Source organism: Danio rerio, chromosome 9 (assembly GCF_049306965.1).
Source record: "Danio rerio strain Tuebingen ecotype United States chromosome 9, GRCz12tu, whole genome shotgun sequence".
Lineage (NCBI taxonomy): Eukaryota > Metazoa > Chordata > Actinopteri > Cypriniformes > Danionidae > Danio > Danio rerio.
The window spans coordinates 22,958,636-22,971,498 of NC_133184.1; the positions used below are offsets into that span (position 1 = coordinate 22,958,636).

The following is a 12,863-nucleotide window of genomic DNA, read 5'->3' on the forward strand; positions in this document are numbered from 1 at the left end:
TGATCAGTCAGAACTGCTGCTGGCTGTGGTAGAGCCCGAGCCGTTTGATGTGTAGCTGGTTTGCCCAGCGGGGAAAGCCCTGGCACATGCCCAGCTCAGCCTGCCACGCGCACAGCAGCCCTCGAGTGGCCCCTGCCCGGCGCCAGCACCACTCCTTACACATTATTTAATTAGTGGCTGCCAGGTGCCGCTCAGAGCCTGGGGTCAGAGGAGAGCACTGGGGGCCCAGAGTAATGCCTCCGTTCAGGAGCTGCTGTATCCAGGATGATGGATTTATTCATTTCTTTTTTCAGCTGTTTCTTTTTTTAATGTCTGTGTGCGGAATTGGTGTTTTTTTAAAGCTGGTTTGACATTTGTTGTTGCTGATAATATTAATATTTTTTTCTTCGTCATCTATATATTAATATTAATGTAATCAAGATGAATATTTAATAAATGTTAAATAATAATTGTAATGAACTAGTGTAATATTTATGAAAGTTAAATGAAAAAGATATCAGCAATACAAACAAATGCAATTACAAATTTTAATTATTATGCACATCAGCTATAAATTGCTTTATTTATTTTTTATATAATTATTTTTTGTGGGTTTTCACCTGTAATGAACAGGACAGTGGCGAGTATTGACAGGAAAGTGTGGGAAGCAGACTGAGGGGAAAGACCAACATAGGACTTCAAGGCAGGAATCAAACTCGAGTCGCTGTGAGCACCAGAGTGGGAGTGCATGTGTCGATGCACTTACCACTACACCATTAGCACAGACGAATTGCTTTATTTTTAATAAGACTAATTAAATAAGTAATCTGTACATAAAATACTATTATTAAATTAATATATAATTTTAAGTTTAAGGATTATTTCTATAAATATTTTATATGAATAGCAAAAATATAACTATGTATAATAATATAAGTTTTATATATGAAGGGTTCAGATGCAAAAACTTCTAAATGCCGTCTGGATTTTTTTTCTAAAATGAGTATTTTGTTCAGGCTCCTGTGTGCATGTTCATTAATATCACTTTTATGGCAAATAAATGAGTCCTTTTAGTGGTCTTTAAAGTGAAATATGTCAACATAAACAAAGGAGGCTGAGAAAAATGTTCATTTTTGATGGAGAATTCAGACTGCATTTAGAGGTTTCTAAACTCTTTATATATACTTTTGAACCTGAATTACTTGTTTGAAAGTAGTGGTTTATTATTACTCAACAGTAATGTCATTTGAATATTTCTGTAATATTTTGGTATGTGATTTTATTTAATATAATTAATAATAATGTTATTCATTAGTTGGTAATTTTTTATTATTATTGTTACACAAAGGAATGCCTCATAGGTAGCAGGAGACAGCCTACATGTTATGCTTAAACACACACACAGAGCTTGTTTTCCCCCTGGCATTTTCAGTCAGATATTTGATCGGATTCTAATCTGATTGGAATGAGATGCAGACTGTGAATTTAATGAATAGTGTAATTTTAAGGATGCTGGAGCTGTTTATGCGGTTACTGCACGGGTATCATAGAGACCTTCAGGTATTGTCTGCTAAAATCTGCCTGTAATCTGATTTGGGCTTAATGGACGCTGTTATTCCAAAACTCTGAAATGGGATGGAGGTGAGGATTGAGAGACTGGAAGGACTCTGAGCTGACGGGTCGGGGAAGGACAGAGAATTTTGAATGGGGCGACGTGGAGGTCAGTGGATTTGGACAGTCAGCGGGCTGTTGATGGCTGAGGGAATGGCAGAGACTGGAGAGAGGATTTGGAAAGACAGTGAGCAGGGAGATTGTGTTTCCCAATAACAGACACCAACCCTACAGGGCCCAAATGTCAGTGGGGTTTCATCTTTACAAACAATGCCAAACATTTAATGCTGCTGCTCTCCACAGGGAGTGTGGGATGTCGCTCTTCCAGGACAGTAAGCTGCTCTAATCCCTTTCTTGTGTCCTCTTTCTTTACCAGCAGAGGTGTGAAGGAATAATGGCGTTTGTTATTGTGGGCTTTTGTTGAGTCTCTGCGCATCTAGACAGAACTGCCATAAACTCTCCTCTATTCCTTTTACTGTTTAATGTTTTTTTTTCTCTCTATTTTCCTGTGGTGAACACACTGTCAGATTCTGTTGGTGCTGCTGCCTTTTTCAGCTAGATTTGTGCTTCAGTTTTTCTTCATTTCTGTCTCAGGTTGTTATCAGCGGTGTTAAGGACATCAGAGGTTGAATCTCGGGCTACAAGAGCAAGTCTGACTCAACTCTTGAGTCCTCAGATGGGCAAAGACATCGTCTGGTTTCTCCGGCGCTGGGCAAAGACGTACCTACTGGTGGACGAGAAGCTCTATGGCCAAGTGAGTGACCAGGATGAGTGTGATCTCCAGGGTTCAGTGATTTCAGGATAGAAGTTCTTGTAAACTGAAACTGTCAGTCCAGTTTCCAGAGTTGAAGTTCAGTTTAGTTCGGTTCAGTGTAGCTTAATTTTCATGGAAGGGACCACAGGCTTTTGAAAACATGTTAAAAGACTTTGTTTTATTAAATCAAATCTTCTCTATAATAGGTCATTTCAGTAAGATTCTGTGGGGGGAAATGGAATTTAATGTTTAACCAACAAATTTAATTAGGCAAACTTTGAATGAATAAAATATTTCTGTACACTTAATGAAGTTACTATATGGACTATTGTGTTTGATTATTCAGGTCTACGATAGGATGTCTAAAAAGTGCTTGTGCTCCTTTTTTTTGTAGATGCATAGACAGTTTTTTTTCTTCCCAAAAATTGTGTTCTGGGTTTTATTAACAGATCTATATATAATGTACACACACTCAAGCATTGTCATGACAACCTACTAGAATAAAAGCTAGTTTTAACTTTAAATTAGGACTGTTTCAACACTGTAAAATGTAGTAAGTTTATCTTAGAAATTTTAAGGCAATCGGTTTCCTTAATTTTTCTAAGTAGTGTATTAATTTTATGTGTGCATAACTTAAAGCAGTTTGTATTTACAACTTAATAAAGTAAACTTCAATACTGTTGACTCAAAATATTTAATTATGTTTACTTGTTAGTGTTCACATTACTAGGAAAATTGTAGGAAACAGATTGCCTTAAAATGATCAAGTAAGCTAAACTAAAACTTTTAAGACAACCAATACCTACAAACCTATTGTACAGAAACAGGCATCAATCACTCAGGCATCACATCAATCACCTTAAACAGTCTATACACGTCTTTAAACATACAATTTTACAGAAAAACAATGCATTTATCACACATGCAGCATGAACAACTGACCTCTGCGTTCTGCAAAAAAACAATATAACAATTTAAAACAAGTCATTTTTTACCAAGGTTTAATGTGATGATAATAATAAATATTATTTATATTATTTTATTTGCTTCTAATTGTTGTTGTTGTTATTATTATTATTATTATTATTATTATAAGTATTTTTATAATATAATTTCTTATCACATAAATGTTATTAAATTGATTAGTATTAGTATATTAAAATATATTTATCAATTTTGAGCTTCAAGAATAAAAAAACTGCGCTTAATTTTATTAGTAAGAACAACTATTTCTTATTACTGTGTTAGGCAAACTGAACTTCTCAGTTATTTACATTTTGATAGAATAATCAAACACTTGTAGTGCCATGTTTTAATTGGCCATTTAACAAAATAATTTTTTATTATAGTAATAATTTCACAAGGTTCCTAGATATGTATTGGTGTTGTCGTATAAATGTAATACATTTTACATTTGTAAAAGTTACAGGATTTACACTTTTAGACAAGGATTTTGATTCTGAAACATGTCACCGTTTTTTGTTTGTCTTCAGTTTTAAGTTCCTCCACACATCATTTTCAAAGAGCATTGTCCAGCTTCTGACTCTTCTTCTGTGTGTTTGTCTGCTGTGTTGTCTCCTGCAGATCAGTATGCCTCTCAGCACAGCTTTTGGAGCAGACACTGAGGGAGCGCAGTGGATTGTTGGATATCTGCTGGAGAAGGTGATCAATAATCTGTCAGTGTGGAGCTCTGAGCCTGAGCTGGCCAATGACACCGTGGAGCTGCTGGTGACTCTGGTGGAGAAGAGAGAGAGGTTTGTGTCTGCATGCTCCAGTGTATGTGTATGTGGGCCTCAATGAGGGCTAAATATGTGTGTCTAATTAGCCAAACGCCCTACAGAACAGAACAGAACAGCTGCTCAGATGGGCACAAGGGAGACAGCAGTTTGTTTTCATAAACTACCCTCAGTAGATACCAGAACCAATGTTGTCAGGGCACTCCATCTACTGGTGGAGTTATGAAATTGCAACTGAAAGGGGTTTCTAAACGAGTGCTTTACAACCTTAGGATCAGCTTGGCTTCCAGTGATTTCTTGTGGTTTTATGTTTGTGGCAAACAGCCATGGTGCTTGTTTACTTTTTCTTTCTTTCTTTTCGGCTCCTTTCTTTCATTAATTTATTGTTACTGTTCATGTGATGGTCAAGATCAGTGCTTCCCACACATTTGAAATACACTTGCGGTGTAGACTGATTGAAACACCATTTACCCACTTGACCTAAATAGTTAACTATATGCGACAAGCAAAACAATTTATTTTTTAACAGTAATTTTATTTATGACCCTGTTATACACTGATTCTTTTCAATGGGTTAAAGTTAAAACAAAGACTGTTGACTGTCTAAATAAAACCAGAAATCCACTATTTATATTTCTCTTACTTTAATGCTATTCAGGAGCCATGTGCACCCACTGACAGGTAAAATCTGCTCCTTTCTCTCTTTCAAGTTTAAAACAAACTTGAATGCCAAAGCATTTTAGACATGTACATAAAATGGTCTATGTTAACATCTTAACATCATCAAATCAATTAAATAATAATCGGCAAATGAGAAATGCATGAAAGAAAAAGGAATAAAAAAAGACAATCTCTAAAAATGATCATAATTAGCAGACTTGTAGATTAACTTGTGGATTATTTAAGTAAGGCAAATGTGTTGATTAACCATTACTAATGGTGTACATAAATTTTGCAGCCAGTTTAGATCAGTAATTTCATCCTCTCTGAGCATATAATAACCTTCTTCTGAATCATTTAGATGAAAGAATCTGTTATGTACATTTCGTCTCGGCCTCGCAGGTACGTGCGCTCTCGGCTGTGAAGTGCAAAGTCTTTAATAAAAGAGTAATGCAAAAACTCATACAAGCTTTAGAAAGCGAAAGCAAAAGTTGACTCCCGGGTGTTTTAGGAGATTTAGAAACTCCAGCTGGATGAATTTTCCCAAATCCCAAAAAGTCGCGTCTCTGGGTCAGCAAAGCAAGATGTGCACTGAGTCAAGATATATTTACTAGTCATCTCAATGTTATGTCATTAATTCATTCTGGCAAACTCTCATTTGAGCTTTGAGACCCTTTTTTGCTTGTAAACCACCAAGATGTTTGAAAAAATGTAAACTAACTGTAATCTACTAATTGTAAATTAACTCAAACACCAATATATTCTACAAATGTGTGTTGCTCTCATTTTACTGCACTTTCATTTGATGTCACAGGAATCTCTTGTTTACCAAGACTTTAATTATGTAATTGTACAGTAAAGTACTTTAAGTTGTAGCCAAAACAGTAACAATTTGAAAAACTGAAAAACTTAAAACTTGTTTTATTTAATAAACTGTGATGTAAATCTGTATTTTTGGAATTGTTACTCCAGTCTTTAGTGTCATGATTGTATCTGAAAAATAGTTTTAATATGTATAGTAACAATGTAAATGTCTCACTTCTTACTGTTGATGAATTCATTGTGTTTTTGATCTATTATTAATGAGTAATTAAAAAAAAACAAAGACAGACTACAAACACTTGAATATGAAATAATACTGATGCACACTTCACCATCCTACAGGTGTAAATCTTCACCCGAATATCAGTCAAAATCAGCCTGTTTTTATTTTGGTTTTAGGGCAAACATCGTGGTGCAGTGTGAAAACTGGTGGAGCTTGGCAAAGCAGTTTGCCAGTCGCAGTCCTCCATTGCACATGCTGTCCAGCACAGTCCAGCGCACGCTAATGAAGGCCCTGGTCCTGGGCGGCTTCGCTCACATGGATTCTGACACCAAACAGCAATACTGGGCCGAGGTGAGAAGAATAGATGATTTTGAGGGAATTTCAAATGTTTATTGCTATTTAGTGGACATCAGGACTTGATCTCTGCTCCACAGGTACTTCATCCACTCCAGCAGCGCTTCCTGAACCTCATCAACCAGGAGAATTTTGCTCAGATCTGTCAAGAGGAAGCGGTGAAGCAGGAGATCGTGGCCACGTTGGAAGCTCTTTGTGGCATTGCTGAAGCCACGCAGATCGACAACGTGGCGTCTCTATTCAGCTTCCTCATGGACTTCCTGTCCAGCTGCATTGGCCTCATGGAGGTCTACAGGAACTCCCCTGAAACAGTCAACCTCATCATAGAGGTGTTTGTGGAAGTGGCCCACAAACAGATCTGCTACCTGGGAGAGGTGAGAGACACCTGCCCTTGCTCTAATTCTGATGCAGACACATTTTACATTTTGTGTTCTTCCACACGCATGGGGTTTAACAAACTCCAGTCACTTTGTTTTTCCCATCTAGACATTTGTGTCGGGGGTTACTTATGCTCAAAATCTAGTGTGACCACGGCATGTGAAATTCTGTCGTATGGTGGTGTGAAAAGGGGCGAGATTAAACAAGATAATTACACATTTAAATGAGTGAGTGATTTGGTCCATATTTAACATTTCTGAACAGAGGGATCATGTTTTGATCTTAGACTGGTCTCACGCATTCATGTGATGCCGTTTCACAGGTTAGATTTCAATAAGCATAAACTTTTCTATGCAGCGAACTGCGAAACTTGTCACACAAGCTTGTATTTCCAGTCTGCCGCATTCGCATGCATATGAATGCAAGTCTATGGGGCGAAAAGTGCAGTGTGACTGTGGCTTAATTGTGTCAATACTTCCAGTTATTCTAAGCTGTACAGAAATGATGAAAGTACTTTAGATAATAAGGTGATGACAGTAGAGATTGTTTTAAAGCAACTTTACAATATTTAACAGGAAAGTAAAGGAATAATTACTTAATTTGTAGAGTTTGCTGAATTGAAGTTAAGACAAGGGCTTAACATGTCATGGAGAGGTTACAATGTTCATTTTAGTTTCACAATATTCACTCATTACTAATTCATGTTATTACTAAATATTAAAGGGCCATGAAACTCCCTTGTTTCAGCAGGGTGTTTTCACACCTCTACTTTGAAAAAAGTCAGAAAAGTGGGCGTGTCCAGCTCTGTTTACTGTAATCCACACGTGAGTCCAGCTGCGCTCTCATAGAGAGAAAATGAAAACAAAACTTCACTGCAGCAAATTATAAAAGCAACACTCCAAGCTTGTTTTGCCAACACATCGTGGCGTCTCTGTCGTCTACACTGTAACATTAATGAATATTAATGAAGTTGCACAATAGAGCGCGCTGATTGATTTGAACCAAGTCTTACTCATGCATTAATGGACCCTTAAGGAGCCCTTTTGATCTGGCAGAACGTTCAGTAAATCTGAGAGCAAAACTAACTTAAGGTTAATGACATTGTTGTCTCGTGGAGCTGCTTATAAATCTTTAATAACTGCAAATTTTGCAACATCCACACCGTCACAGAACTGAACCCACACTGATTGAAACTGAATAACAACCCACTGTCCTTCTGTAGCACTGCTTATAACTCCATTATACTTTTAACTCCATTATACTACTTCACTAAACTTAAGCTGACTAATGACATTGTTGTATTTTAGAGCTTCTTTACAGGCAAATACTTTTTTCATGTTTGATGAGAAAATATATTCCTGTTCATTACTGTGAAGCTGCTTTAAACGACTTGTCTGAATCGCTATATAAAATCAAGATGATTTACAGTTACACAGTGTTCATAGAGAGGACTGTGTGTTCTTTATCTTATACTTGTGTTTCTAGTCTAAATGCCCCTTATTTGTCTCCTCAGACTAAGTCTATGAAGCTGTACGAGGTTTGCTTGACGCTGCTGCAGGTTTACTCCAAGAACAATTTGGGCCGCAAGAGACTGGATGTGGCCGCAGAAGAGGACCAGTACCAGGACCTTCTGCTCATCATGGAGCTCCTCACCAACCTGCTTTCCAAAGAGTTTATAGACTTTAGCGACACCGGTATGAGCACTCTTTATTCAACATTCACCTCCAGTCTTACTTTACGCTGTGAGATATGAAGACGAAGCATGTGTTGTGTGCAGATGAGGTGTTTCGGGGGCAGGAGCAGAGCTCAGGTGCTGGACGAGCCGTATCGGCTGCTGATGTTGTGCTGTATGGGGTCAATATTGTGCTGCCCCTCATGTCTCAGGATTTGCTTAAGGTAAAGTTGAACTTTTGAGCTGTAAATAAGGGTTGGGCTGATAAAGGAAATAAATCGAGTCGTGATAAAATTTATGTTGATAATGATATTAAGCTCTGGACATTTTTACTCTTTTGTCTTAAGAGATTCTGAGCCGGTGTCACAGCAGATATGCAGCTACAGGAATCTGTAGTTGTTTTGATAATAGAGATGTGCTACATCACCCAGTATTGTTTAGCTAGCTTGATTCACTTTCCCACCTGCAGTATTTGCTGTTAAACTGTTGTTTATTTTATTGATGACTATTTGTACAACTTTCATTAGGTAAAACAGTAAAATATTTATTTTAAATTGTTTATTTTTGGAAAATGCAATAAGTATATTTTTGTTTGTGTGCTGCATATATGCTGTCAGTTACAGCTATTAATATTATATTTTATATTCTATATTATAAGCATATTACAGAAAATTGTAATGTCTAAAACATCTGAATAATGTGTACTACTTTTGTTCATAAACAAACTTTAAAATGTTATTTAATGAAGCGTCTAATCTTTGTGGCTTTAGTCATTGTTGAGATACTCTTTTAAAGCTGGAAACATTAACAGCTTATATCGAAATATATATATAGTTATCATTCAATATGGAAAATAATTAATTGAGGTTGCAGTTTTGCCATATTGTCTAGCCCTACTGTAAATTATTGAAAACACTGTATGATGTTAAAATCTCAATTTTGTTTATTGGCTATAGTAGTATGTTGCCATGCTTTAATGTAAAAAAAACTATGTAATTACACACACACACACACATTTTTAAAAATGCAAAACGGCTACAAATACATATATTAAAAACAGAAACGGTCATAAAAAGCATTTCACTACATGTCTTACTGTGGATGATTGTGTATATGAAACATGAAATTGACAAAAGTTTTCAAAGAGGTATGTTTTTTTTTTTTATCGCTTTTGTGTCTCCCTGCGTCATGATGACCAAAACACTACAATTCACTGAATCCTAGCCTTGTATACACCTTTATGAATGAAACCTTTCAGAAGTAATGGCTGTTCTCAAATGGATACATTACATAAAATAAAAATACATTAAATAAAACATTTTTGATGTTAGTTTCAGTCTGTTAATTTTAAAGACATTGATAAGCCAATGTGCTCCAAAACAGGGACAATTTGCATTTAGAAGATATAAAACTGATATAAACATGTAGAGCTTGTAGTTTGTCACTTCCGCCTATATTCATCAAGGAGTTTTTTTCACGTCACCTCATACCTCAGCTTCTCTTCAAATCTTGACCAATCAAATGCTCTCTAGGGTCTGACATGCTCCGCCTCCTTCAAGGTGCTTCTCATTTCCTTTTCATTTGATGCGCTTGATCTCAACTACTCTCACTTGCAGAGCTGTGATAAAACAACACTATTGGTGTTTTGTTTAAAGCGGAGGAGCTCTGTCCCACACTCTCTTCATTTTTTTGTTGAGATTGTCAAACGTTGAATAAAAATTCACACTTTAAAGCACTTCATGGGATCTTTAACATGCTTTTATTTAGCTGCTCTTGTCAGTTGTTAGTTTTTATTTATTTATTTATTTTTTATAAATGTGTGCTACTGTTCCTAATCTCTGTTCTCCTATGTTCAGTTTCCCTCTCTGTGTAACCAGTATTATAAGCTCATCACCTTCATCTGTGAGATTTTCCCAGAGAAGATCCCTCAGCTGCCCGAGGAGCTCTTCAAGAGCCTCATGTGCTCCCTGGAGCTGGGAATGACCTCGTATCCTTGCTTTTGTTCAGCATGAGTTATGTGCCAAGCATAGTGTCTTGAATTTCTTTGACTGCATGGACTGCTGAAGTGTTTTCCTTTAACACACACACTGCAGGATGAGCTCAGAGATCAGTCAGCTGTGTCTGGAGGCTTTGTCCCCATTGGCTGAACAGTGTGCCAAGACACAGGAAAAGGACACACCCCTATTTATTGCCACGAGGCATTTTCTTAAAGTGAGTCAAATGATGTCTGAACTAGTGGTCAACTGCCAGGAGTTTTTAATAGGTGATGTCTGTTACCATTCGTCACTTGTTCAAGAGATATCAAATACATTAAAAGCAGTAGTTTAGTTTATTATTAGTTTATAATGTGTTGTATTAATCCACTGTTTATCACGATCCTTTAGAAATTATTCTAACGTCCCAATTAGCTGTTAACATAACATTTATTTTTCTCAAAGTTGGAAATTTAGCAGATTATGCTGAACATGTCATGTCAAATGTAATATTTAATATGTGCTGCTCTATATTTCTTGTAAACCCTGATGCATTTTCAGTTCTTTTTTTATAAATTCTGTAAACAATAACTTTGACTCCAAACTTTTGAACAATCATAGTGTATAATACACATTTCGAGCAGTATTTACTCAAAATCCACAACTTATTAGCATTGCTTTTGCCAGATTTGTCATAGCTGGGTTGATTATCAGTTCTTGGCTGATGTTTATAATCTCAGCGTGTCAAATATGTCTCTAGCGTTTATTGTAATGTGTTTTGGTCTGCGATCACTATATATGATTTTTAATTATGTGCATTTCTCTTTCACTATCTGTTCGTCCGTAGTTGGTGTTTGACATGCTCGTGCTGCAGAAGCACAACACTGAGATGACTGTAGCAGCTGGAGAAGCACTGTATACACTAGTGTGCCTTCATCAGGTATGCAGCTCTATTTACAGAGGAACAGTAATATCAGCTACAAAAATACTACACTAATCTTATCTGCAAGTAGGTTTTATGTTTGATTAACAGTAATTGAACAAAGAAATCCATGGTCTTGTGATTTTTCAAAGCCTGGTTAAAGCTAGGCCTGTCACAATAATCAATATATCAACTTATCGTGTAATACTTGTAGATGACCTCAGTCATTTTTGTCATTGCAATATATATTTACAAATTGACAAATAACATTAAAGCCATTTTGCAATGACATTTACGTTCTACCTCAATGCTGTAGATGTTTAGAATTATGGGCAAAATTACAGGAGGTTTTCCTGGAGAAATAACAAAATGGGGAGGGTGGCTGGAGATGGGTCTGAAATACTTGATACTCCTGGTAAAAATGAGAAATTCTATGTCCACTCACACATCATGAGTAAGTTTATGTGAAAATCATTTGTAGTAATATACAGCACCGTTTTAAGAGCTGGCAAATTACAAAGCAATTGCAGGAAATTCTGCATCAGAAATGTGAGCGCCGCTCTTTCTCCTCCTCTCGCTCTCCCTCTGTCTTGATAGATTGTCATATTAACTCATTCAATCACATACATCACACCAATTAGAGACCACAGTTTCCAAACTTTAACTAGCTTAAAAATGATTGAGGGCTCCTGAGTTGTTCGGTTTAGTTTGTAAATTCCTGTCACACAGTATGAGCGACGACCATATGTGCATCAGTGAGTACGTTTACTGTACATGGACATCAATAATCCTATTTTAATATGATTAAGACAATACTGTTTGACACTATTCTCTGCACCTACTGAGTCATTGAAAGACCACAGACATCTCCATTGCAGAATGCAGTTTTTTTCCCCATACGGCATGCGGTATCAAATTCTATCAGTTCCAGCAGTTCATACTCGCATCCAATGTCTTGTTTGTCACCGGGGTGTGCATGAAATGTTCCTAAATGAAAGTGAAAGTGTCAAACTGCAGTTAAAGTCCACTAATTAAAAATTAAACACCTAAAATTACACAAAACTTTGGAGGAAATATGAATAGTGTAGTGACTCAATGACGTTAATCGAATTATGTGCTGTACCATTTAAACCGGGATCATGAAAGGAACATTCAAAAAGCAACTCATAAACACCTTCACCATATTATTCTCTTATTCAGATTAAGGCAAATCATTCAATTACTGATGTCCATCTAAACGTAGCCAATGACTTTCCTCGATGAGGAAAACATTGCATAAAGCTTGTACAACAGAATAAAAGGAAGCGTGCACTCAGCTTAATTCGAAAAAAAACTGTAGCAAAAAAACAACCCAAAGCTTGTTTAGGTGTACCTACATTTTATGTGTGCTTCACTAAATCTGAATGCACCTCTACAGTGGCGCAAAAAGGGGGTATGCAGTATATGCTGTGCAGAGGGGCGCTACGCCTGGGGGGTGCCATTGTGCCAAAACTATTTTTGAAATTATGCATATCAATAGTTTCAAATAATAAAAATAAAGAAATATTTTTTGTTAAAAGTGTTTTTTTATAAGCGTATAATATTGTATTTTATTAAGTAAAAAAATCATCGTGGTAAAAAAATCATTTTGGTAACTTCTTTTGCTCAAAACTATTGTAATTTTAGCTACAAACAAAGTTTGCCCATAACATTTTTTTTTAAATAGAACATTTCAGGCAGTTTGTTTTTTATACTAAACAGTTGGCAGTCTTTTTTTTTCACTTAGTGAGAGGTGTAATA

At 36.3% G+C, this 12,863-nt stretch overlaps 1 protein-coding gene across 3 annotated transcripts in view; it reads left to right on the plus strand.

Annotated features, from left to right (window-relative positions):
* xpo4 (exportin 4) overlaps positions 1-12,863 on the plus strand; it is a 50,944-nt gene that overhangs the window by 36,292 nt on the left and 1,789 nt on the right. For 2 of the 3 annotated variants that reach the window (NM_212674.2, XM_073911620.1), the window contains 9 exon segments: positions 2,185-2,344; positions 3,929-4,098; positions 5,962-6,136; positions 6,220-6,513; positions 8,031-8,211; positions 8,295-8,413; positions 10,046-10,176; positions 10,283-10,400; positions 11,010-11,102. In NM_212674.2, coding sequence (NP_997839.1) covers positions 2,185-2,344; positions 3,929-4,098; positions 5,962-6,136; positions 6,220-6,513; positions 8,031-8,211; positions 8,295-8,413; positions 10,046-10,176; positions 10,283-10,400; positions 11,010-11,102 — 1,441 coding nt within the window. 3 annotated transcript variants of the gene reach the window in all.